The following is a 28000-nucleotide window of genomic DNA, read 5'->3' as shown; positions in this document are numbered from 1 at the left end:
TCAAGGGCAAAGGTAAAAGAACAAAGGAAAAATATAAAGCCATTCTTTTAATATAAAATCATTTAATTTCTTTCTCTGTTAAAATACACTCAGTCCAGATGCTGTGAATCAGGTGACCAGATTTTTCAGGATTCTCACTCCACCATAAGCTGATTCCATCTGTGTCAAACCTGGTTTTGGTCACAGAACATTCATATCTTTAATTACAAATACTCAATGTGATGCAAATGATGTAATCAATATCTAACACATAGGTATATAGTTTCTTGGTGGTCACTGCACGAGGTATCAACAATGCAGGCTCAAAAAATAAGATGTATAGTAAGTTGGTCCTTTCCAAAAATATATTAGGACACCAAGCTTACGCCTTAAATGAATAAAAAATAAATACTAATTAAGTGCTAGCTCCTGTGAGAAACAATGCATGCAGACAATGAACTCGCATGTGTGGCCATTCATAACAGAAAGCTCTGGAATCCCAACAGTGTCTCCTCACAAAGCCAGTCCTGAGTGTGAGGATGTAAATGAGAGTAACACATAGCTTGGCCAGGTTGCTGGATTCCACGTGGGGTTTGGAGTAGCATAATTTCTAAGTTTCCAACAGAAAGAATAGCAATGGTGTTTTCTTACTGGTCACTTCTCCCAAACTGTGAGCCCTGGAGCCGATCAAGGAAGTTCAGAAGCCTTGTAGTTTTAGCAGATGAACCCCAGGGTTGCTAATCTGGGGACACAGATGCCTTCAAATTGTGGTGCCCTTTGTAATGAGAAGGGTTTTTATCCTACCCTCCTCACTTTTGATCATGCACTGCAGAAGGCACTTCCATTCTTTTGAGAGCTTCAGTTTCTGCTTGAGCCTCAAGCCCTACTTCTTAGCCCCGTCTCCAGTCTGCATTCATGCTCACAAAAATAGTCGAGAGCTGCATGCCAAGTTCTGACAGCAAGAATAAGCCATAACTAGAAAGTTTATATATGATAAAACCTTCCAAATGATGTAGGCAAGAGGAAAACGCTTATTTTACCACCATGCAAACAACCCATCTAAAAATGCAACCCAGAAAATTACAGTTTAACAATATTCTGGACATTACCAAATAGATTAAACTATCCTTCAATCCAAAGCACATACCATCCCCTTGAGGAAAACCAGATGTGAGTGTTGTCGTCTATTAGATAATAAATAAAACGGTACTATCAGTGCTATAAAAACAGACAACAGACTTGACATCTAATGAAGTGAGTTAGTATTGCCTCTATTGAGTATCATCACAGATAACTCATCTCCGCCATGAAATCCATAAAATGTGTGACTATACTATTCATGGGCACCTAGAACAGGGACTTTTAACCTGTCAAGTCAGTTTAATTATGGCCCATTTTCTAGCAGAGGTTGGAGTTGGGGAGAGTAGAGCTTTGATTTTTGTATGTATAGGAAAACAACTTTCTACAGCCCATCTGGCTCACAGGCACATTTTACCATGTAAATCCTTTCAGTCACTCCAAGGGGAACAAGGAAGTCCCCCCAAACCCAGGAAGGCAGACCTAGTCGGGTGACAAAAATTTGGCCATCTCTGGAGCTGCTCTCCCTCCCTGGAACTGAGCAGGTGTCTCCTACCAGCCACCAAAGTCCCACTCTTAACCTCTGCACTCATCTCCTGACCCTGTGGGATGCCCCGAGGTGGACCCATACTAAATACATCTGCTTAAATCATGGCTCTGCCACTGAAAGGAGAAACTCTACTTTGGAAATGAGTTTTAATGTAGACTTTCCTTGCAACAGGAACTTTTCTTCCATCCTGAAAAAAACATGGAGTGTCGACTACAGTCACCTACTGATCCTTCTAGGTTCAGATTCATGATAGAATCTGCGCAGCTCAATCCTATAGCTCACCTCCACAGGACGTCCCAGAACCACACAGTCCATGAGACGGCTTCCCTCTTCCTTGTCACCAGTGGGAAGAGTTGCCTCTTTTTGTTTGGTATGATAAGTGGTGTAGTGAGGTGTGCTGAGTGGATGCAGGACTGCCATAGAAAGGATACCAGGCCCCAGGCTGGGAGGTGGTGCGGGAGGGGCATCCTTGGGAAAGCTTCTGCTTTTACCAATATGGCTAGAATCACCTGAGCAAGGAGGATGTGCACTCACTTTGTACTTGATAATCAGCCTACCATCTAGCTCTGCCATAACCAGTTGTGTGACCCAGGTCAACCATGTAGCCTCTCTGGGCCGATGTTCTCATCCATACCAGGCACTTAACAGACACTGACTACGTGAAAAAAGCATCTCCTATCACAACCACAGGTCACTGGGTTAGACAAAGTGATTGCTGGGCCAACACCAGATCCCGCCAGGCCCCAAAGCCACAGACTAAGGGTCTTTCCTCTCTATCTCTAGATCTGAGCAGCCTGGCTAGATGGGAATGTCTCCTCTTAGGTCTGACCACTGTACCTCTATGGGGTATAGGGACTCAGCTCAAGTGTGATGCTGCAAGGAAAAATGACAACATTCTCTGGGTTCTATGATGGACTAGGGAAACTGTACTGAACAGCTGAGACTCAGGCTTGCATTTTACCTTTACCCCTGGCCCCTGTTTCTGTGTGTCCATTGAACTGTTTACTCAATAACTCGTAATTTCTGGGCCCTCTGTAAGAGAGAGGGTTAAGAAAGTAAAAGAAACTGAAATCAGGTAGTTTGCTAACGCCAGGAACTGAATATAGATTAGGCAAATGGAAAACTGTGGACAACAGTTTGCGTTTCTCTGCGGTCCCCTTTGAAAATGGAAAGCTGAGTTGTCAAAACAACTGCATCTGGTGGGGAGATGACTTTAACAAAAGGAGAGGTATAATTCTCGTTGCACATTGTAAACAACCAATATTAAGCTGCTTTGGCTAAATCTAAGAATGACTGGGTATTAAGACTTCACTGAAGAAAGAAGAAAATATGAATCTGCTCTGGGATGCCCTGAACTACATTCCTAGAGGCAGGTAGGTACGGCGCAGGGGGTTGGATCTAATGCTTGGCCATGAATTTAGATGACTTGCCCCTTGTTCCTGAAGCCAACCCCCAGGAAGGATTCTGTGATGACAAGTCTGGCTCCATGCTGAAGCGCCTCCAACTCTGCCCACCAAACAAAGTTAGCAAATTGTGAAATGTTCATCATTTCCTAATTTTGTATTATAAAATGGAATTAGGAACATAAACAGTAACATGTAGCAAAACCCCGAGCCTGCGTACAACTATCAGCCTCTCAGCCACCTCTGCGTAGGCCAATAAGTTTGGAAAGTTTTTCACAGTTTTCAAGTTTCAGCGATTCTGCTTTCTGTTTCAGTCGTTCATCTCTGTATAATCCTGCCAAATTGGTCAACTCCGACTCTGAAAGATAAAAGAGGTAACCAATTCATCAAGAGAGTTGAGCTCCTTTGTTTCACTTCAATACTTCTGGAAGCAGAGCTCCTGTTACTTTATTTAATGCTTTTTCTTTCAATTAAGTTTAAGAAAAAAAACTCATTTACTCGAGAAACATGTATCAGGAAGCTATACCACACCAGGTGCTGAGGATTAAGGGACACCTGTGATCCTGGAGTCCGACAGTATCTGTGCTCCATTACAAAAGCACTGGACTTAGTTCTTATCAATAGAACATTTGGCACCAGACTTAGGAAACCTGCACGTGTGCAGTAAGAGGAGACTCTGTTTCAAGGCTTTCCTACGAATGGTATTCAGATGGCAGTTGGGAGAGAATGGAGTCCGATCGCCTGTTCCTGTCATCTGAAACAAAGGCAGCTGCTTCACCCTTCCCGAGTCGCTGGCGCATAACTCACGCACTGACGGACACAGAGCCCTCCTCTGGGGGCCTGCCTGCTCTAGGTACCCAGGCTGCCGGCTGCGTCCTTCATGCCCTCACCACATGGGGGGCCCCTAACTCAAAGGGCAAGCAGCTGGGCTCTTTTGAAAGTGAAATCCTCTGGATCCGGTGACCTCTATCTCCTTGACAAAATGTATTTTATTTTCTCCTCATAGTGGAGAAGGTCATTCTATTTTTAACCAGAATATAATCTCTGCTGTCCTCCCGGACACAGCAGTGGTTTGGCTACCTCTCTTTTTTATTCTTTTGTATAGTTTCAGAGACACTCTGAGGAAGGAATGCCTGAAGAGAACCTCCAGAGGCGTGTTGTGTATTAACAGGAAGGCATGCTTGGAGGGCCTGTGTAGCTTCAACAGCAGACAGCTACTCAGTGTTTAAAGGCCCATACTTGTGAAAAATGCTATTTTAATCATTCTTAAATATGCCTATTCATTCTTAATCATCTTGCTGACAGATTTTGTTTTTCTTGGTGAAAGAGAGGCACCTGTCTGATTAATCAGCAAACTGACTGGAAACAGGACTTAATACTTAGCCAGGGGGAACAATGCGCATTGGTTTCTGAATAAGTCTCTATCAACACAAAATATTGGCATTTCTGCTCACAGTGATTCCGTTTACACCAAGTAAGACACAAAGTGCAGATTAAGTGCAGAACTTTAGGGCGAGGGGTGGGGATGCATAAAAACCCACCCTCGACAATAGGGGCTCAGAGCCCGGGCCCTGGCCCAGCAGTTGCTTGGCAAGCAGTGAGTCTCCTAGGCTCCAGAACAATGTGCTTTCACCCCGTGGTATGGGGCCTGCATTGCGTGCCAGCCAGAGCTTGCCTTGGCATGGGCATCCTCGGGGTGATGCGGCTTCATGGAGGATCATTGGCTGCACCTAAATGAGAGCCCTTGCTGCCTTGTTCCACCCAGAGCTGGGCACTGACTCCATTTGTCTGGCTGCTTCGGCATGTGGGAAACCTGTTCAAGAGGGCTCTGTGGTCCTCTGGAGTCACAGCTGCACCAGTATGTAGAGCAGATTCTGTGGCTCAGCTTTTCCTTGAAATGATTTCCTTAGGTTTTTTTGTTACTGACCTTATCCAAATGTCTCATTGCCTGAAATCTCATTCCAGAAAACATTAACAGCTAGTGATTCTATTTTCTACACTGACAACCACTGTAATAAGCTGATGAAAGAGAACATACGTGCACATATATGAATGCTTTCTCAAAACATGCTCCAAAGGTTGAGAACCCTGCTCCAGAGGAATGACCCTGCACAAGGACAGTGTTTCAAGGAACCATGGCCCACACCCCATGATCATGGCTGGAAAACTTCTCTCCAGATAGCCACTGAATCCTTTTGTACTTCAATGAACAAAAGCTCAACTCAATGAATATGTTACTTTTGACAAGTTCTGTTAATATTCAGTACCTTCTAAGGAAAAACAAAATCTTTGGCAGAGGCAGAATCAAGGGAACATGTTTTTCTTCTCTGCATAATGTTTTCCCTGCCCTGAATGCCAGTGTAATAGAACAGAGCATTGAAGCCTTCAGAGTAAACTAACTTGGGCAAATTGCCAAGAGAACCAAGTCCCAGAGCCTCCTCTCCCAAAATACTCTGCCCAAAAGCCCAGATGGGAGTCCTGACAGATCCCAACCACCCTCAGGGATCCAGCCCTGCGAGACAGAGCTACATCCAGTTAAGCAAGGCCAAGCAAGGTCTGGATTTTGTTAGGATCCAAGCACTTACTATATGCTAGACACTATGCTAAGTGTTATACTCATGTCATCTTCTATAATCCATACAACCTCTTTGGGAGGAAGTTCATTTTATCCCCATTTCAAAGTCTAAGCTTCTGCCCTCTCTGCTATCCTGCTCCAGAGCATGGAAAGTTCTCCTCTGCCAGGCAGGGCTGGGGTCCCAGTCCCGCTCAGCTAAGTCAGGAGGCAGTCCTGCCTTTTATTTTGGTCTGTCCCAGCCCAGGGCCATGGCCACCTCCCCTGGCATTGGCTTTATTATCTAGATGCAGCTGTGAAGGAGTAGACAGGGCGATCAGTGTTTACAGTAAAGGAGTACTCATAGAAATTCACTCTGATGAAGCATTCTAAGGAAGAGCAGAGCAAAGAAATTAACAAAAGATTTTAAAAGACAATGGCTAAACTTTGCTAAAAGCAGTTTCCATTCGGTATTTTGCCAAGACTGAACTTTGTTCTCAAGCAGGTTTATTTTTACAACCTCCATCCATGTGCTAAATTTAACCATGTTGGCTGCACTTGCTGCTGGATCCGGAGGGCAGATGCTGCCTGTTCTCAAATGGCACTTGGGTTGTGTGGAGGCTCCGGACAGCCACCATCCTTAAATGCCAGAAATAGATTTTTAAGGGGTGTGTGCTGATAACCCCCAGTTTGGAACTTGTGGGTACACGTGTCATGCTCACCCACTTGATTATACCTGGAGGGTGCCAAAGCCCTGGAAGCAGGCCTCGCGAGGATGGGGACACAAGGCTAGAAGCCACCTTAGGTGTAATCCTTTCCATGAAAGTGTTAGTCGCTGAGTTGTGTCAAATTCTTTGTGACCCCATGGAATGTAGCCTGCCAGGCTCTTCTGTCCATGGGATTCTCCTGGCAAGACTACTGGAGTGGGTTGCCATTTCCTTCTCCAGGGGATCTTCCTGACCCAGGAATCGAAACCGGGTCTCCTGAACTGCAGGCAGAGTCTTTACCGTCTGAGCCACCAGGAAATCTTAACCATGAGCTCTTTGCATAGTTCTAGCTGGTGTGTGGGTGTGTGTGGGGGGGAGGGTTTAAGAAATATATATTTTCATCAATTTCTTGCATAAAGCAACAAATTCAAAACCCTCTCAGGGCCTAAAACAATGGAGACTCTTAGGACATACACTGACCCTCACCTGATTTGGATCAGGTGATCAATTATAATGCCTTTAAGTCTAAGGCCTCTATCTTGCTCTAAAATTATTTCCTGGTTTTTGAAACTAGAAAAACCTAGTTTAACAGTGAGATAGGGTTACTTCCAGACCTCTAGTTTTTTGTTTTTTCAATAAAAAAAGCAATGGCCTCCTCCTGCTGAATTCCCCCTTACATTCAAGTCAATGCCCACCATGCTCCTAAGGCACTGAGAGGTCAGGTGGGCTCCACTCTACAGGAGTAGACAGTGGATACTAGGTTCCTCAAGGCCAGGGTTAGGACACTAGCCCTGCTCAGTGATCCCTAGTTCTCAGCAGTTTCACTTTTTCCAGTCCTGAGAATCCTCTCTTCAAAAGACGTTTGTTGAGCATCTGAAGCAAAGACTGTGCCAAGGGCTTGGGACACAAAATTAGTAAGACATGGTTCTTGACCTCAGAGAGCCCAGAGTCCAGCAGGGAGACTGTCATGTACCTAGAGAACACTAACACTGTGAGGGTGGTACTGTCTCAGTAGGATGAGTGAAGGGCTTTAAACACACAGAGGAAGGAAAGATTAACTTGGGGTGGGGTTGGGGTGCACATGGGTCAGCAAGTGCTTAGTAGCACTGTGACTGAGGATCTAAATTTATCAGACACTGTTAGATGTTTAATAATACCCAGTGATAGGTTTTTTAAAATGAATTAATTTGCTTTTTAAAAATTAGCCAAAGCCAAGTTTTATAAGATACAATTACATGTGTGTGTGTGTGTGTGTGTGGGCAGGGGGAATTCAAGTGGGACGAAAAGGAGCCTGTTGGCTGAGGCAGGGCTGCCTTGTTACAGTACTCTCCATGAATGCTCACTGGAGTCATAAGCCAAATCGTAAGCCAACACCATCACCCTTGCTGTCTCCAGACAGGGAAACAGTGTGGAAGGCCTGCTCCAATGAGAGAGTCACTTTTGTTCTGTGTGGCCACAGCTGATTGGAGGGGAAGAGAAGGGGCACCAGACTCAATAACAACAACCTATCAAACTTTGCTTAGGCTGGATCAGGTTTCCCTCTGAGAAATGTGGAATTAGGAAACAATGGACCAAAGCAGCAAGCTACTTAAAGAGGAAGCTTGTGAAGTTGAAAGAGGCCAATGAATGGTGGGGTTGGGTGAGTTGGGAGAACAAATAGGAGGGTGGCAACCAAAATAAACTAGGGCAAATCAAGGCTGTGAAGGAGGAGAGCTTGAAAAAAACATAGGAAAGCAGTTGGTAAAAGAAAGGACAGAAGGCAGATAGGCAGACAGATGTAGCAACTCAGAGACAGACAGACAGGCAACTAGTACTGCCTAAGTCCCTAAAGATTTCAAGCCCTGGCCACATGTATCCTGTCAATAAACTTCCCTTTTTATTATAATATTTCTAATATCCTGAATGGGCCTCTGTCCTGTCCTTGTTCAGATAAACATGAGTAGCTCAGAAAGAGAGGAGAGATCAGTACGCTGGGGATACCTCAGGGTGGCACCAGCTAAAGCCGCTTTTAGAGCATCTTACTTTGTTGTTTCTCCTTCCAACAACTGGTCTGGATGTAATCAATGTAATCCTTCTCTATCGTTTTCTCCAGGTCACGCAGAGATGCACCTCTGTAGGCCTTGTCAAAGTTTTTATCCACGAAGTAAGGCACCTGTAGGTTCTGGGTTTCTCTAGAAATGGTATGGCCCAAGGTCCTAAAACAAAGAGAGGCTCAGGTTTGCTTGTTATATTTGGAAGTATCACTCTTAACACTGGCCTTGCTGACATCATCATCACACTTACCTTTTCACAGATGCAGATACTATTTCTAACACATCAACATTTATTATTTCCCAAACGAAGCAGTAAGTGCAATGTCATCACTGTCGCTACTCTATGAGCATGTTTCAAGTGGATTCAGTCTCAGCATATTTACTTTATTCTCTTAAATGAGTCATCTCCCTGTCTTCTTTCTCCCTCTTTCTCTCTTTTTAAATTTAAGACATACATCATGATGGGTTTACATATATTGTGAAATGATTACCACAATGTCTAACATGTCTAATAGGTAATCCGCTAACATCTGTCTTCTCATATAGATACAATAAAAAGAAAATAAAGAAGATTAAAAAAAAAGACAATAAAGGAAAAAATTTTTCCTTGTGATGAGAACTCTTACTAGTCTCTAACTTTTCTATCATTTCCTGTCATACAGCAGTGTTAACCACTATAACACTGTATTGTATGTGACATACATCATATTTACTAATATTTATCCTTACAACTATTAGTTTGCACCTTTGACCATCTTCCTTCAATTCCTGCTCCCTCTCTCCTCCATCTTTGGTAACCAGAAATTTGATCTCCTTTTCTGAGCTTTTTTTTTAGATTCCACATATAAGCGAGATCATACAGTATTTGTCTTTCTCTGACTTACTTTGTTTAGCATAATGCCTTCAGAGTCCCTCAATGTAGTCAGAAATGCTAGAATTTTCATTTTTTAGGGCTGAATAATATTCCTCTGTGTGTATATATGTGCGCGCGCGCGTGTGTGTGTGTGTGTGTGTGTGTGTGTGTGTGTAGGCTTTTTCCATGTCTTGGCTACCATAAACATTGTTGCTATGAACATGAAGGTGCAGCTACCTGGATTCACCTCTCTTAGATTGTTTTCTCTGTTAAAAGTAGAATGCTGAATGCTTAAAAAGCAATTTATATATTCTGCAGGACCTGGCATGGCAGCTGGCACAGAGTGGCTACTGGTAAATGTAGGTTGAATGAAATGATTGCTATTGTAAACTATTCACAAATAACTAGACAGCTTATACTAACTTAGTTCCAATTTTTAGGACATGATAAAAAGTATTTCACACATAGCTGTTAGATGAGAACTGCAAAAAAACTGAGACAAAAGATTTCAATTATACCTCCAGGCTAACTCTTAGTGATATCCAAGTCTCTGGTGTTCAGAAACTTTAACAGGTCGTGGGTTAACTAAAGTCTAACCATAAGAAAGTATAGAAGGGAGCTCAAATTCCAGTTAAAACAATGTGATGGTAATGTGCAAATCCATACTGACTTTGTTCACACTGAACAAAGTCTATCTTAAAGGAGTTATATTTGACCTTTTCCTAGCTTTTCCTTTGATCTCTTCACTCTTGGATCTTGCTGGATGTCTAAGAGCTCAGGCCATGATTGCTCTTGCCTCTCTCTGGAAAGCTGGGGGCAGGGTCCTGCCTGCCTCACTGGCCTGACGAGAAAGGAGGTAGCCGTAACATATGGAGAAATATGGGAAGTCAGGAAATTAGAGGGACTCAGGCCAGCGTGACCTGATAGCAATAACCTCTCTCTGAGTCTCAGCTTGCCTCTCTGTAAAATGAAGATACCGATCTAGAATGATAGCCTTAAGGCTATAGTGATCACCAACATGAGCTCTTCCTCTTAGGTACTGTTCCGCGACAGAGTCCACATTTGAAAGGTGTTTGTCTACTAAACTGTAATCGTGAATAAAGGCTCATTTCCCATTATTAATTTAAAAAAAAAAAACAAACCAGTGATTCTCAAATTTAGTATGGACCAGAATTATTTGGAAGGCTTGTTAAAACTCATATTGCTGGTTCTCACCTCTAGAGTTTCTGATTCAATAGATACAGAGTAAGGTCTAAGAGTTTGCACTTATAACATGTTGCCATTTAATGCTTGATCTAGGGATGCTTGGTCTAGGGATGCTTGGTCTAGGGATGCTTGGTTTAGGGATCAAACTTTGAGAACTGATTTAACTGAAATACTTACTTGAAGAAATTTAAAAATTCCTATCAGAGCTCATATTTTTCATGCAATACAAACTTCATAATGATTTCTATATTTTTAGCAAAAGCAAAGGAATGAGATAGTGTGGTTTGACTGTACAGTCTTATGAATAAAAGTCCTATTCTTGCAGTTTCTTAAATTGGACATAATCACTAGATCTTAGTTACTATGTTCTCAGATTCACAGGGGTGCAGCGATACTTTCACAAGCTCATTAAGGTCCTTTCTAACTCTAACATGGAACTCTAACTTCTAACATGGAATGTTAAAGATTTAATCTGAACCTGGAGTTAGTCTGTTAATCCCTCAGAAACCAGCTGTTGCTGTTCCGCAGTTGACCAGATGATGTCGCTGTAGAACAAAACAATCCAGGTCCTAAGTGCATGGGAAACTGCCTGAAGTAATTTTGAGTCTACATTAATACTATCCAGCTGTCCCTTTAAACACAAAACCAGTGTTTTCTACAACAAAAGGTGACATGAAATGTTGGTAATGTACCAGCTTGTTGTTAAGAAAGATTTGTAAGTATCTGACTTACGATTTATAGAATAGACTATATGGGGGATTAGCAGCTAGCAGCTGAGTAATCACAGATATGATCACAATCACCAGAACTGGAAGTAACTGAATAAATGCAGAATATGTAGTCTGAAAAAGAAAAAATATTTGGTGTAAGTGCTGTTCATAAATATAAAGCTTACTGAAAATAGGAGTTTTCCCAAAGAAAATATGCATTACCAGTACATTGCACATTGCCCAAAGTTTTTCTGAGAAGGTTGTATTTTCTACTGAGAAGTACCAAACAGCTCCATTCTGTCTGCTGAAAAGGCTGAAGGGGGCCCACCCACAACCTGGACTGACACTCAGTAATCCTGCAGCCTCCTTTTCCAAGACCAATGCAGCAGACACCTGTGTGCTAGTCTGCCCAGCCTGTGACCCTCACGAGGTCATGTTATCATGCAGCTCTGTTGCCTTAGCCTCAGCTGAGCAGACTGGGGGACATCTGGCAGACATCTAACCATAGCAGGGATGATCACATTCTCCCTCCTAAGAATCTGGGCTTGAGATTCATCACCATTCACTGCTAGGCAGTCACTTGAAAGGACACATACTCAGAGGCACTGTAGACTGGACACTTGCAAGGGGAAGTAGAAAAGCCAGGCTGCTTAGAGAGAACAAAGCAGATGCAGAGAGTCAGGAAAACTGGAGACAGTCTGGCCCCAAGAGTCACGGAGAGCACAGCTGCGTGATGCCTGACAGCACCCCAGTTCCTGGTTCCCATCTGTCACAAGGCCCAGCGTGCTTCCTGCCCTTGAGCTTCATGAGACTCCCTCGATCCCTTAATTTAAACCCCCTTTAGTACTGAATATTATAAAGGGGGTCCCTAATTCTCTGCAGTCAAGAAAATCTTTTTCAAGACAGCCCCATAGGGGAACATATTTCCTGGGACAGTCACCAAAGAATGGGTGGGGGAGGGGGTACCATTCTGGCCTATTTGGGCCAGTTATCCAGCTCTTCTTACCATGCTTCCACTTTCCTAAAGCACGCTTTAGCACATATCTCAAGCTGAACTTCAAAAACCTGATCTTACTCCATAAAGGTCAGTTTCAGTATGAGCGTTTATGGGCAGCTGTTGTCCTGTCCTCCCCAGGTACCTGAGGCTTATCCTCTTCCTCTTCTTTCCGTGTCTGCATTCTCTCATGTCGGTGCCGCCGGCGGTAATAGTGGGTGTCATCTGTCACATTTGAAAACATATGAATATTTCCTGGAAAAGAAAGAAAAATACTTAGCACACAATATGGCACACACCTCTTCCTTGCCTTTTCCAAAGTCTGTGCTTCCAACTAGGCTCTTTGAGGGTAGGGTATTGTCCCATTTTACCCAGTAGAAAAATAAGACAGTAGGTATATCAAGTGAACCAGCTGAAAATGGGACATGCTTAGCTCTCTCACCCTTATTTAAACAGTCCTTTGTAACTAGTGAGTGAGAGAAACCCGAGAGGCAGAGAAAGAAACAGCACTTGGACCATGAATCCTGTCTGACATGCTCTTATCTGCCTTCTTGCCCAATATCAGATTATATCACTAGCATCTTTAATAGCAATTCCACAAAATTCAATTTACTTCCAAGGCATTTAATTAACCCAACTTCCAACTCTCTGGGGGTATTTTTCTAACCTTTACCTTTATATAAGTGCTAGTTTACAATAATTATAGGAATTTTGTTTCTAATTTATAAAACACTTAAAAAATATCCAATCCCTACAGCAGCCCTGTGAGGTTGGTATTATCAGCACCATTTTTTGGTAAGGAAACTAGATCAGATGGACTAAGTAAAAATCATGCATAGTTGGTGGCTGGAGACGACTTCAACCTCAGCTTATCTGATTCCAAAGTCTTGTTGTTTCCACCATACCATGGCCTGTCTATTCAGATCCTGAAAATATATATGACTGTTTTTGGCCACGCCACGTGGCATATGGGATCTTAGCTCTCCGACCAGGGATCAAACCTGAGCCCCCTGCAGTAAAAGTGCAGTCTTAACCACTGGACCACTGAACCACTGGACCAGGGACGTCCCTAAGACTTTTTAAATGAAAAAATTTGGGATACTAACCTGTAGGAAAATGTCCTCCAAAGAAGACATTGAATAGCTCTTCTGGAGTGATGTCGGTTTCAAAGTCCCTGTAATAATTATAAGGTCTGGCTCGAGGGGCAGTGAAAGTCACCTGTTCATCTCCATATTCATCATAGCGGAGTCTTTTGTCAGGATTGCTCAGGACTGCAAAGGCATTTCCTATTGCTGCAACAAAAACAAAAAGCACCAGAGTACACAGGCTTTGTTGCAGCTGAGGGTAATCACAGTAGTAGCAGTGAAGAGCCCAGAGTAACAGTGAAGAGTTGGTGCTGGACAACTTCACAGTGACCCAAGGAGAGGTGCTTGGGCCTGGAAAGTTCACCGAAGTGCTTGCCCTTGAAATCTTCCCAAGATCTAGTTTGATAAGCCTGAAACAACACTGGAGTCAAGATAAACTTAGAAGTACTATTCTCCCTTATAAAAAATGTGTTATTTCATTTGAGAGCAATCGTTTATGGTCAGAAACAGTTTATACATAAGCAATGGTATTCTAACATGAAGTCACATAAACAAGTCTCCTGAATAAAATAATAAATAAAAATCCTCCTACTTGGTTAAAAGCAAAGTCCTCAGTCATCAGTCTTATCTCAGCTTAACTTTTAAACATAGTCTTTAGAAATTAGGAAATGTATCTCCAGGGAATTCTCTGGTCGTACAGTGGTTAGAACCTGTGCTTCCACTGCCAAGGGTCCAGGTTCATTCCCTGGTCGGGGAACTAAGATCCCACAAGCCAATCATCGTGGCTTTTAAAAAAAAAAAAAGTATGTCCAGTGCCTCAGTGAGGGATCAAAGTCTGAATAGACTACATAAGCATACCATCACTTCTCCTCCCTGTGCACAAATGTGCAAACTTTGTCCAATTTCATTTAAACATTCAGTCAGTACCACCAATCAAAGAATCACCAATCAAAGAAATCTTAAAAAAAATCTTTTAAGTCATTCCCACCTGCCTACCTTTAATTCAGTCAACACTATCAGAAACATAGTCAGAAAGAGCATTTCCTTGTGATTCTTCTAGTCAGGGAACTGAATTAATTATTTATAGCAATAAAACAGTTAAGCAGAAAAAAACAAACAGAAAAACCTAAACAGAGTTGTTTAAACATTCACATCTCTTGAAATCTGGCAGATTTCTTAGAGAAATGGCATTAGTCTGTGACGTACCCTACATGAAGGTATGAGGAGAATGTGGTTTATCTGTTTCCTTATAGAAACTGTGGGGAGAATGAGATTCACAAAGGCACTCAACAAAGGTAGCTTGTTCTCTAAGGTAAATACTGACTTTAAAAAAATGTCTCAGATCTATCATTTTTTTTTTTTTTTACTTTTTCTTTTTTACAAATATTTATTTATTTGGCTGTGCCACATCTTAGTTGGGGCATTAGGGATCTTTAATCTTTTAGCTGCAGCACGTGGGATCCAGTTCCCCGACCAGGGATTGAACCTGGGTCCCCTGCATTGCAAGCACTGAGTCTTAGCCACTGGACCACCAGAGAAGTCCCTATTTTTCCTTTCGAAAAATTCAAATCTCCAGAAAAGTTGAAAAAAATAGTACAATAAACACCTTTGCCCTTATTCATCAATATTAGCATTTTACCACTTTGCTTTTCTCAATGCTCTACACATACATGCATATATATAATATGTATTCATTTTTCTTGCTGAATCACTTGGAAGTAGGCCAAAGATATTATGACACTTCACTCCTATATATTTCAGCATACACCTCTGAAGAAGAAAGATACTCTCCTACATGATCAAAATATCATATCACAGTTAAGAAAATGAACACCAATTCATTATCACCCAGTAAATCCATTCAGGGTTAATGTACTGCCTTTGGTTTCACATCTCTTTAGTTTCTTTTCATCTGGAACAGTCTCCCCACCTTTTTTGCTTTTATTTTAATGAATTTTTTGAAGAGTAGTTCAGTGTTCTTTGTAGAATGTTCCATATTTTTATTGTTTCCTCTTTATTAGATTCAGGTCAAACATTCTGGTATTAGTATTACAACATGTAATGTTAAATTGTTCTAGTAATGGTGATGATAAATTAGATCACTTGGTTAAAGTAGTAACAGCTAGCTATCTCCATTACTTAGAAAATTTTCCCTGTGCAATCTGGGCTTCCCAAGTGGCTCAGTGGTAAAGAATCTACCTGCCAATGTAGCAGACTGGGGTTTGATCCCTGGGTTGGGAAGATCCCTTGGAGAAGGAAATGGCAACCCATTCCAGTATTCTTGCCTGGGAAATCCCACAGACAGAGGAGCCCAGTGGGCTATAGTCCATGGGGTCACAAAAGAGTCAGGCATGATTTAGCAACTAAATAACAACAAAATCAGTAAGTATTCTGTGGGGTGATACTTTGACATTATGTGAGTATTCTATTCAACAACAACCTATTACCCAATGGTTTTAGCATTCACTGATAATCCTTTCCTGAATCAATGACATTCCTCAGGGTGAAGCTCTTAAGCAAAATTTTATTTATGTATTGGATCCAAAATATTTTTTGAGAATATGTTTCTGAAAGTATCACAGAAATCAATGGAACAACCTTTGATCTATAACTATGTTTTTGCTCTTTACAAAGTCTTACAAAGCCTTTTTATACTAACCACATGTTTATAATGGAGGTTTCATGAACAGAGTTTCATGGTCAAAGAAGTTTTGAAATGCTATCTAGGCCCTACTTGCAAGTGGCTACCAACCTTTAAGTTCCACAAGAGGAATCGTATCAGTTTTACTTACCCTGGCACCTGGCACATAGATCTTCAATAAATATTTGCTGAATCAAAGAATAAAAGGTTCTCTAAGGTATTACAGAGAAACCAAGTATTTTGTTTTTTCCAAAAGAAATTAAGGTCAGAAATTAAGGACAGAGCTATGCTAATAATCACTATCTAAGAGGTGTGGCGGAGAAAAACAAGACCCTGCTTGTGGCCTTAGAAAACAATTACAAGGGAGGCTGGAAACAACTTGCTGTGACCAAACATCACAAGGAGGGCATAATTAAGCATTAGTTTAGGATCAGACCTTTGAAAGCATCTGTTGCTCCAGGAGCACAGTTCTTGTCAGGATGAAATTTCAGGGCAAGTTTTCGGTAAGCTTTCTTAAGCTCTTCATCACTAGCATCTCGTGAAACTCCCAGAATTTCATAGTAATTTCTGCATTTCTTGATCCTAAAAACACAAATCAGAAACATTTTTTTGGTATGTCTACAAAAGTCCCTTTTGTACAATTAACTGCAAAATAGTAAATCAATCCTCTTTCCAATATGTGAGCCCCAAACCAGAAAGAAAGAAAGAAAGAAAACTGGTGAACACATTAATGAATCATTCAATTCACTAACAACGTTCTCCTCCCAGAGAGAGCTTAATTCCTTTCAAAGTATTTTTACATCTAATATTTTATTCTTTCTATATCCCTGTAAGTGGGTAGAATAACTATACTAATCCTTATATTAAGGCCCAATCTAAGGTCCTCAAAGTTGAACCACAGGACAGCAAAGGCAGAAGAAATACCCTAACCATTTTTTTTTAATGTACCCCTTTTTTTATGGCTATCTTTTTATACTTTGTTTTAAAAAGTTATAAAGGCACCTTACCTACCTCCTGAGAAATCTGTATGCAGGTCAAGAAGCAGCAGTTAGAACTGGACATGGAACAACAGACTGGTTCCAGATTGGGAAAGGAGTATGTCAAGGTTGTATATTGTCACCCCGTTTATTTAACTTATATGCAGAGTGTATCATGCAAAATTCCAGACTGGATGAACCACAAGCTGGAATCAAGCTTGCCGGGAGAAATATCAATAACCCTTATAGCAGAAAGCGAAGAAGAACTAAAGAGCCTCTTGATGAAAGTGAAAGAGGAGAGTGAAAAAGTTGGCTTAAAACTCAACATTCAGAAAACTAAGATAATGGGATCCGGTCCCATCACTTCATGGCAAATAGATGGGGAAACAATGGAAACAGTGGCAGACTTTATTTTGGGGGGCTCCAAAATCACTGCAGATGGTGACTGCAGCCATGAAATTAAAAGATGTTTCCTCCTTGGAAGAAAAGTTATGATCAACCTAGACAGCATATTAAAAAGCAGAAACAACAAAATTCTGTAAAGCAATTATCCTTCATAAAAAAATAAATTAAAAAAAAAGCAGAGACATCACTTTGCCAACAAAAGTCTGTCTAGTCAAAGCTACGGTTTTTCCAGGAGTCATATATGGATGTGAGAGTTGGACTATAAAGAAAGCTGAGTGCTGAAGAATTGATGCTTTTGAACTGTGGTGTTGGAGAAGACTCTTGAGAGTCCCTTTGACTGCAAGGATATCAAAGCAGTCAATCCTAAAGGAAATCAATCCTGAATATTCATTGGAAGGACTGATACTGAAGCTGAAACTCCAATAATTTGGCCACCTGATGCAAAGAACAGACTCATTGGAAAAGACCCAGATGCTGGGAAAGATTGAAGGCAGAAGGAGAAGGGGAAGACAGAGGATGAGATGGTTGGATGGCATCACCGGCTTGGACAAGAGTTTGAGCAAGCTCTGAGAGTTGGTGATGGACAGGGAAGCCTGGCATGCTGAAGTCCATGGGGTTGCAAAAAGTTGGACATGACTGAGCAACTGAACTGAACTGATGGTAGAAGAAAAATATCCAAAATACTAAACTATATACAGTGAAACAACTTCCTGCTTCCCCATTTTCTGTCCCCCAATCTCCTATGCTAAGAATAACCACAGTTAGAAGTTTTCTGTGGGGATTTCCTTGGTAATCTAGTAGTTAGGATTCTGAGCTTTCACTGCCGTAACCCAGGTTCAACCCCTGACCAGGGAACTGAGATCCTACAAGATGCATAGCACGGCCAAAAAAAAAAAAAGTTTTCTCTGATTCCTATGTATAGAGACAGCACATGTATAGAAACGGCCCCATTTCTTTCTTTTTTCTTTTTCTTATTAATACCTAAATGTAAGCACATTATAATCACCCTTCTACATCTTTTTTTAAAACAACAATTTGTCTTGGGGATTGACCAGTAACTTACAGAGATGAGAAGTACAGGGATAATAGTTTACACCACCAGAGCAGCAGTTCTGAACTTTTTGATATAAAAAGTCTTTTATACTCTTATAAAAAGATATAATTGGATGTTATATAGCCTTTCAAGTGAAAAAGGCAAATATGTGTTTGTATTATTATGAAAATATTGTGGGTTTTTTTTGGGGGGGGGCTGCACCAAGCATCATGTGGAACTTTCCTGATCAGTGGTCAAACCTGCACCCCCTGCAGTGGAAGCAAAGAATCTTAACCACTGGATCACCAGGGAAGTTCACAAAGGTAGTTTAAAACTTGCAGACCCCTCTCCAAAATGGTCTTGGGATTCCCAAACCATGCCTTGGAGAATGGATGGACTACAACATGAACTCTGGAGTCAAAATGCCTTGGTTGGCATCTGACTTTGCTATGGACTTAACTTTGTGAATTGTGTTATCTTTTGAAATGGGCTAATAATTATACCTATATTTCACTGAGCTGTTATAATTAAATTAAGTGTTCATTAAAATGCTTGATAGCATCTGACATGATGTAAATATTGGCTATTGTTAAAAATCTACCACATTCTACAGATGGCCAACAGGCACACAAAAAGATCTCAACATTGCTAATTACTAGAGAAATGCGAATCAAAACTACAATGAGGTATCTATCACCTCACATTGGTCAGAATGGCCATCATCAAAAAGTCTACAAAATACAAATGCTTGAGTCGGTATGGAAAAAAGGAAACCCTCATACATTCTTGGGAGGAAAATAAATTGGTGCAGCCACTATGGAGAACAGTATGGTGGTTCCTTAAAAAAACTAAAAATAGACCATATGATCCTAGACATACATCCGGAAAAGATGAAAACTCTAATTTGAAAAGATACATGCACTCCAGTGTTCACAGCAGCACTCTTTACAACATCCAGATGAATGGATAAAAAAGGTGTGGTGTATATATATACACACACACACATATATATAGTGGAATGTTACTCAGCCATAAAAAAGAATGAAATGCCATTTGTAGCAACAAAGATGGACCTAGAGATTATCATACTAGGTGAGGTAAGTCAGACAAAGACAAATATCATATGATATCACTTGTATGTGGACTGTAAAAAGATGACACAAATGAGCTGATTTACAAAACAGATACAGACTCACTGACAGAGAAAACAAATTTATGGTTACCAGAGGGGAAAGCTGTCTAGGTTGGCCATAACTTTCCTTCCAAGGAGTAAGCATCTTTTAATTTCATGGCTGCAGTCACCATCTGCAATGATTTTGGAGCCCCCCAAAATAAAGTCTGCCACTGTTTCCACATCTATTTGCCATGAAGTGATGGGACTGGATGCCATGATCTTTGTTTTCTGAATGTTGAGCTTTAAGCCAACTTTTTCACTCTCCTCTTTCACTTTCTTTTTTTTTTCCTCTTTCACTTTCATCAAGAGGCTCTTTAGTTCTTCTTCACTTTCTGCCATAAGGGTGGTGTCATCTGCATATCTGAGGTTATTGATATTTCTCCCGGCAATCTTGATTCCAGTTTGTGCTTCATCCAGTCCAGCATTTCTCATGCTGTACTCTACATATAAGTTAAATAAGCAGGCTGACAATATATAGCCTTGACATACCCCTTTCCCGATTTGGAACCAGTCTGTTGTTCCATGTCCAGTTCTAACTGTTGCTTCCTGACCTGCATACAGATTTCTCAAGAGGCAGGTCAGGTGGTCTGGTATTCCCATCTCTTGAAGAATTTTCCACAGTTTGTTGTGATCCACACAGTCAAAGGCTTTGGCATAGTCAATACAGCAGAAGTAGATGTTTTTCTGGAACTCTCTTGCTTTTTCGATGATCCAGCGGATGTTGGATTTGATCCCTGGTTCCTCTGCCTTTTCTAAAACCATCTTGAACATCTGGAAGTTCACGGTTCACGTATTGTTGAAGCCTGGCTTGGAGAATTTTGAGCATTACTTTACTAGCATGTGAGATGAGTGCAATTGTGCGGTAGTTTGAGCACTCTTTTGCATTGCCTTTCTTGGGACTGGAATGAAAACTGACCTTTTCCAGTCCTGGGACCACTGCTGAGTTTTCCAAATTTGCTGGCATATTGAGTGCAGCACTTTCACAGCATCATCAAGGCCCGTCTAGTCAAGGCTATGGTTTTCCCAGTGGTCATGTATGGATGTGAGAGTTGGACTATAAAGAAAGCTGAGCACTGAAGAATTGATGCTTTTGAACTGTGGTGTTGGAGGAGACTTTTGAGAGTCTCCTGGACTACAAGGAGATCCAACCAGTCCACCCTAAAGGAGATCAGTCTTGAGTGTTCATTGCAAGGACTGATGTTGAAGCTGAAACTCTAATACTTTGGCCACCTGATGCAAATAACTGACTCAAGACCCTGATGCTGGGAAAGACTTAAGGCAGGAGAAGAAGGGGATGATAGAGGATGAGATGGTTGGATGGCATCACCGACTCAATGGACACAGAGTTTGGGTAAACTCTGGGAGTTGGTGATGGACAGGTAGGCCTGGTGTGCTGCAGTCCATGAGGTCGCCAAGAGTCAGACACGATTCAGAGACTGAACTGAACTGAGGGGAAAGCAGGGGTGGGGGAGTGGGAAGGAAGGGGACAGATTAGGACTTGGGGATTAAAACATAAATACTACTTTATATAAAATAATCAATAAGGTCATATTATATATATATAGTATAAGGAACTGTACTCAGTATCTTATAATAATCTATAATAGAAAAGAATCTGAAAAAGAACATATATATATTCAGTTTTATATAACACAATACTTTGCTGCACACTAGAAACTAACACAACATTGTAAATCAACTATACTTTAAAAAAAAAATCTACCACATTCTTCTAAAGGGTGCATATTCTTGCACTGTTATGGATGTATGGGTTCCCAGGTGGTTCAGTGGTAAAGAATCCACCTGTCAATGCAGGAGACTTGGATCTGATCCCTGGGTCAGGAAGATCCCCTTGAGGAGGAAATGGCACCCTACTCCAGTGTTCTTGCCTAGAAAAATCCCATGGACTGAGGAGCCTGGTGGGCAACAATCCACAGGGTTGCAAACAGTCAGACACAACTGAGCGACTGAGCACGCATGCATGTACATTCCCTACTGATGGGCATTTAAAGTACCTCCAGTTTTTTCTATCACACAACTCAGCTGAGCAGGCAGAGGCTCACAGCGTTGCTGAAGAGTTCATGATAAGTTAGTAACCCAGTCGGGACTATTAATGCAGGGTCTGGAATGTCAGTCGGGGCCCTTCCCCAATAGCTGCTTGTGGGGATCCTATGGATTCTCCACCCTAGTTTCCAATTCCTGATTCCATGGCAAATAGTCTTCTGCCTCTCTCTCTCTTTCCATCTGTCCCTTGTCAGATATATAATTTGAAGATATTTTCTCCTATTTTGTGGGTTGATTTTTCACCTTCTTGATGGTATCTTTTGAAGTACAAAATTTTTAACTTTGACGAAGTCCAATTTGCCTATATTTTCTAACTTGTACTTTGGTTGTCAACACAAAATCACTCCCTAATCTAATGTCACAAAGCTTTACATTTATGTTTTCTTCTACGAGTTTTATAGTTTTAGCTCTTATATTTAGGTCTTGGGTCTTAGAATTAATTTTTTAATTTGTGTGAGGAAGGAGTCCAAGTTCATTTTTTGCATGTGGATATTCAGTTGTCCCAACAAGAAGACTAGTCTTTCCCCCATTAAATTGTCTTGGCACTCTTGTAAAAAACCAATTAATCATAAATATAAGGGTTTATCTCAGGAGTATCAATTCTATTTCATTGATCTAAATGCCTATCCTATGCTAGTGCACACTATCTTCATTCTGAATCTTTGCAGTAGGTTTTGAAATTGGGAAGTATGAGTCTTCCAACTTTGCACTTTTTTTCCAAGACTGTTTTGGCTTCCCTGGTGGCTCAGATGGTAAAGAATCTGCTTGCAATGCAGGAGACACAGGTTCAATCCCTGGGTTGGGAAGATCCCCTGGAGAAGGGAATGGCTACCCACTCCAGTATTCTTGCCTGGATAATCCCATGGACAGAGAAGCTTGGAGGGTTACAGTGCATGGGGGTCACAAAGAGTTGGACACGACTGAGTGACTAACACTTGGTTACTCTAGGTTCTTTGCGTTTTCATATGAATTTCAGGATCAGATTGTCAATTTCTGCAAAAAAAGGTAATTGGGAATTTAATAGGGATTGTGTTGAATCTGTGGATCAATCTGAGGAATATTATCAATATTAAGATTGCTGGGAAAAATATCAATAACCTCAGATAAGCAGATAACAACATCCTTATGGAAGAAAGTGAAGAAGAACTAAAGAGCCTCTTGACGAAAGTGAGAGGAGAGTGAAAAAGTGGCTTAAAACTCAACATTCAGAAAACTAAGATCATGGCATCCAGTCCTATCACTTCATGGCAAATAGATGGGGAAACAATGGAAACAGAGAGAGATTTATCTTTTTGGGCTCCAAAATCACTGCAGTTGGTGACTGCAGCCATGAAATTATAAGACGCCTGCTCCTTGGAAGAAAAGCTATGACCAACCTAGGCAGCATATTAAAAAGCAGAGATATTACTTTACCAACAAAGGTCCATATAGTCAAAGCTATGTTTTTTCCATAAGTCATGTATGGATGTGAGAGCTGGACCATAAAGAAAGCTGGCCTCCAAAGAATTGATGCTTTTGAATTGTGGTGTTGGAGAAGACTCTTGAGAGTCCTTTGGACTGCAAGGAGATCAAAACACTCAATCCTAAGGGAAATCAGTCCTGAATATTCATTGGAAGGACTAATGCTCAAGCTGAAACTCCAATACTTTGGCCACCTGATGTGAAGACCCTGATGCTGGGAAAGATCAAAGGCAGGAGGAAAAGGGGAAGACAGAGGATGAGATGGTTGGATGGCATCACTGACTCGATGGACATGAGTTTGAGCAAGCTGCAGCAGCTGGTGATGGACAGGGAAGCCTGGTATGCTTCAGTCCATGGGGTCGTAGAGTTGAACATGACTGAGTGACTGAACTGAAACAATACTAAGCCTTTCAATTCATAAACACAGGCAAAGTTTCCATTTATTTAGAGTTTCTTTAATTTCTTTTAATGAAGTTTGTAGTTTTCAATGTACAATCTTACATTTGTTAAATTTATCCCTAAGCATTTTATTATTTTTGATGCTGTTATAAATGAAACTGTTTTCATTTTCAGATTGTTCATTGCTAGTGTATAGAAAAATAATGATTTCCCTATGCAAGTTTTCCCTTATAGGTGCCCCAGGGCATAGACCCATTGTTGCTACTGGTTTTTCCTAAGTTATATATCAAAGACTCCAGAAGGCTTTTCCTCAAAGAGTCAACCAGGTGGTTCTCAGGACCCTGCGGCAGCCGCTGGCTCCTAAAGAAAGTCCATGACCGTAGGCACTTCTTTCTCTACCCTCCATGGTCATGACGCCACCTGGCCTTCTCTTGCATGTTGGACAAAGGACGAACCACAAGAGTTTCTGATCATCACTTTCAAATGAGGGTTTTTCTCAAAATAGCAGTTACTGCCAGGGGAAGGGAGCGAGGTTTTATTCATTTCCACAGTTTATACTGAACCCTTTGGAATTACTGTTCTTCCCAAATTTTCCTCTGGTGGTGGATGTGTCATTGAGCCAGCCATCCCCCGAAGTCTTAGTACCCCAAACTGCCAGCCAGGAGGGCGTCACTACCCTCCAGGATCTTCTCTTGGCTCTCTTTTAAAAGTTCCCCAACAAATAGGATTCTTGCTGGGAAAGGAAGCTTGGTTAAGACATGCCAAATATGGCTTTATAAATAAAGTCCTGCCCTATGATGAAGTGGCCACCCTAGCCCAGAGAGATGCTCAGAATTGGATATGGATGAGAGCGACCTGCTTGGGCTGACCCCAGTGCTTTGCCCCCACCACCCCAATCCTCTGGTTTCAGTAGACGTCCCTAGATGGGCTGAGCCATGTGCAATAAGAACATAGATCCTAACAGATCCCCTGAGAAGCTATATTTCTTGATTAGAATTCTGAAATTGTATATCTATAAATATATGTTTATTAAGTGAAAAAAAGAAAATTAATGATTTTTGTGTATTGATCTTTGCTGAAGTCATTTATTAGTTCTAATAGTTTGTGTGTGCATATTCCTTAAAATTTTCTATACTAGATCATAACATATGTGAATACAGTTTTACTTCTTTTTTCCAATCTGGTTGGCTTCTTATTTTTCTTGCCTAATTGCCCTGGCTTGAACCTCCAGCACAATGTTGAATAGTAATATCTAGAGTGAATGTACTTGTCTTGTTCCTGTCCTGCTTCTGATCTTGGAGAGCATCAAATTATTCATCATTAAGTACGATGTTAGCTGTGGATTTTTTGTAGATGACCTTTATCTGGTTGAGGAAGTTCCTTTCTATTCCTACTGTACTGAATTTTGTTATCATGAGAGTGTTGGATTTTGTCAAATGCTTTTTCTACACCTATTGAAATAATCATATGACTTTTGTCTTTCATTCTATTAATATGGTATATTACATTATTTTATTTTCATGTGTTAAACAACCTTGTACTCCTAGGATAAATCTCACTTGGTAAAGATATATAATCCTTTTTACATATTTTATATGTTGCATAAATCTGTACCCATCTTGTGATGCTTTCATCTGTTTTTAGTTATAGGGTAATACTAGTCTCATAGAATGACTTGGAAAGTGTTCCCTTATTTGGTATTTTCTATAATAGTTAATGAAAGATTAGTTAATTCTTCTTCAGACATCTGGTAGAATTCACCAGTTAAGTCATCAGTGCCTGGGCTTTTATTTGTGGGAAATTGAATTTATCCATTTAAGTTCTCTAATTTGTTGGCATATAATTGTTCACAGTATCCTCTTACATAATCATTATTTTTTTATCATTATCTTATTATGTAAGATTAGTAGTGATATCCCCTATTTCACTTCTGATATTAGTTATCTGAGTCTTCTCCCTTTTATGGCTTGGTCAGTCTAGCTAAAAGTTTGTCAGTTTTGTTGATAACCAACCACTTTTGGTTTCGTTGATCTCTATTGTTTTGCTGTCCTTTATTTATTTTCACTCTGTATTATTTCCTTCTGTTTGTTTGAATTTAGTTTGTTCTTCTTTTTTTAGATTATTGATTTGAGATTTTAGAAAAATAAACATTTATAGCTATAAATTTCCTCTAAGTATTGCTTTAGCTGTATCCTATGTTTTGGTACATTGTGTTTTCATTTTCAATCATCTCAAAGTATTTTCTAGTTTTCCTTGTGACTTCTTCTGTGACCTATTTGTTATTTAGGAATATGTTGTTTAATTTTCACATATTTGTGAATTACCCAAATTTCCTTCTGTTGTCAATTTCGAAGAACATACAGTGTTTTATTTTAATCTTTTTAATTTATTAAGGCTGTTTTATAGCCTAACATATGGTCTACTCTAGATAATCTTCCATGTATACTTGAGAAGATTGTACATCCTGCTGTTGTTGAGTAGGATGTTGTACAGGTGTCTGTTATGTCAACATGGTTTTCCCTGATTCTCTTAGAGTAGAAGCAGGGCAGTTACTTCAGATTATAGCCTAACATTCTACTTCTACCTAACTTTGCCTCTGAGGCCAAGATGTTATTGTGCTTCAATGATAATAATAATAATAGCAGTCAATACTTACAGAACAGATCATCTGTGCTAGGCACTCTACATAAAATCACAAATCACTCATTTAATCCCACCACAGGCTCACCTTTGTACTCCAAGCAGTTGCTCCTCTGTATAAGTGGAGTTCCCCTCACCCTGTCGGGTCTGATTCCATTCATTCTCAGACTTCTTTTCCTTCTGTCCCTTCATGCAGTTACAGCAACCACAGGGGTCATGACTTTCAGGAGGTCTGTCTTCTGGGTATTTGTTTCTTCTGATTGCATCAATGTAAGCTGCAAAACAACAGCACCTCCATGAGGGTTCACTCTGACCTGCAAATCAACTTTGTTACTGGCCTTAGCTATCTGGGAGGCTGCCTGTAGGCCAGTGAATGTTTGAGGACCAGGTTAGTGGTGTCATACTGACTTTTACAGATCCAAATCCATACAAAGCAGAAGAAACATCTTCCTTGAGAAAACAATACAGAAAATATAGAAGCAATCATGAAAAACTTTTAATGTCAGAAACATGAAGCATTAAAATGTTCATCATCCCTATAGGCATCAGCCAGCAAATAATCTTGATTCAGGGCCAGTAAAGGCACTCCAGAGGCATCTGCCCAATACCTTGGATTTAGGGCAGCACCGGGGAAGTCTATTTCTCTGTGGTTCATGGTCAGAAGAGAATTGTTCATAACATATTATTTTTCGTTGCAATGTTTTCCACCACTAAGATTTAAAGTAGAGATGAGTTCAATGTTTAAACGGTTATAGAACTAATACGTACAAGACATTTGGCTAGATAGATCAAGGAGGTGTATCGGTAAGACCTACTCCTGACCACAAAGAGGTTACTGTTTAAAGGGAGAGGATTTAATTAATCATAATGCCTGCAGAGTGTGAAGAGGGCCATAGCAATATAGTCAAAGAAGGCAGAATGCTCATGTCCTGTCTAGAGGATCTGGGTAAGACAAAGAACCCTTTTCTCCTGCTTAACATCTTAGTGACTACCCATTGCTCCATGTCCAGATCTCTTCTCATGGGCCCAGCCTGTCACTTTAGCTTCAAATCTCACCACAAGCTCCTCTGTACTCTTCGTTCTACCACAACGATCTCCCTTCAGATCAGCAATGCCTTGTTTTCTCTGGGCCTTAGCACATGCTGTTCCTTCTGCCTGCAAAACTTTTCTCTAAGTAGGTCTGGCTAGCTCCAGCGCATCCTTCATGTCATCATATGTAACACTTTCTTCATGAGGCCTCCTCTGAAACCCAGGTCGTGTTGAATGCCTTAACAGTGTGCCCCCCAAAACCTACGACCTTGCTGTGCAGCCCAGGACATTTTGGCCTTCTTTTGTAACTGTTTACCTGTCAAACTCCCCCAGTAGACTGAGAGTTCTGTGGGCTCAGGGGACCATGTCTGTCAAATCCATAATGCAGAATACATAATAGGCCTTGGTTCAGTCCTCTTTGCCTGACTGTAGGATGGAATGGGCTGGCCTATCCGTCCCAGTGCTGGATGCACAGACAAGACGAAACCCAGGTCTAGGGTCAAGCAGCCCAGTTTGGAGGTGAGGATAAGGGCCGGGTAAGCAAGCTGCGGGAGACCGCGTTACCCCGCCCACCCTGGAGCGGGCGGGGCCTGATAGCTGCAGGCCCTGGGCGGGGCTGGGGGCCGGAGGCAACAAGTCGTCACAGGTGACTGTGGGTACCGAGCCGGGTCCTCAGCTAGAGCCAACACTCCGGGATTCCATATCCCGGTCCCCTGTCCTGGACAGTCTCCTACCTCACCAGGAACCCCACTCAGGCCCAGCATCTTCTCATAGGCCTCTGTCCTTCATCTCAGGCCCAGGATCTCAGCCCTTTCTGGTGCCAGCAGGAGTCCCATCCTTGATTTCTCCGAGATCCTGCCCTGTCCCACCCTCCGGCCAGGACCTGGTACCTTCCGTCCAGCGCTCCCCGCTCCCCAAAGTCGCTGCCATATCGGTTCCCAGTCAGCAGGTCTGCCGAGCCTCCCCCGCGCCCGAGGCTAAAAGGGAAGGGGGGCAAAAAAGCGCGAGGCACGATGGTCATTGTAGTCC

At 41.3% G+C, this 28000-nt stretch overlaps 1 protein-coding gene across 1 annotated transcript; it reads right to left on the bottom strand.

Moving 5' to 3' along the window:
• Positions 1-45: 45 nt before the first annotated feature.
• On the bottom strand, positions 46-28000 carry DNAJC18 (DnaJ heat shock protein family (Hsp40) member C18). Its single transcript, XM_043465354.1, has 8 exons — positions 27862-28000; positions 26031-26217; positions 16226-16371; positions 13170-13355; positions 12209-12318; positions 11092-11201; positions 8290-8462; positions 46-3367 (listed from the first exon to the last, which is right to left on the bottom strand). Exons 1-8 carry the CDS (start codon positions 27899-27901, stop codon positions 3243-3245), a joined length of 1077 nt encoding a protein of 358 aa, XP_043321289.1. The 5' UTR covers positions 27902-28000; the 3' UTR covers positions 46-3242.

Source organism: Cervus canadensis, chromosome 4 (assembly GCF_019320065.1).
Source record: "Cervus canadensis isolate Bull #8, Minnesota chromosome 4, ASM1932006v1, whole genome shotgun sequence".
NCBI classification, from domain to species: Eukaryota; Metazoa; Chordata; class Mammalia; order Artiodactyla; family Cervidae; genus Cervus; species Cervus canadensis.
The sequence above is the reverse complement of the archived record's forward strand: the minus strand, read 5'-3'. Positions and strand labels throughout refer to the sequence as shown.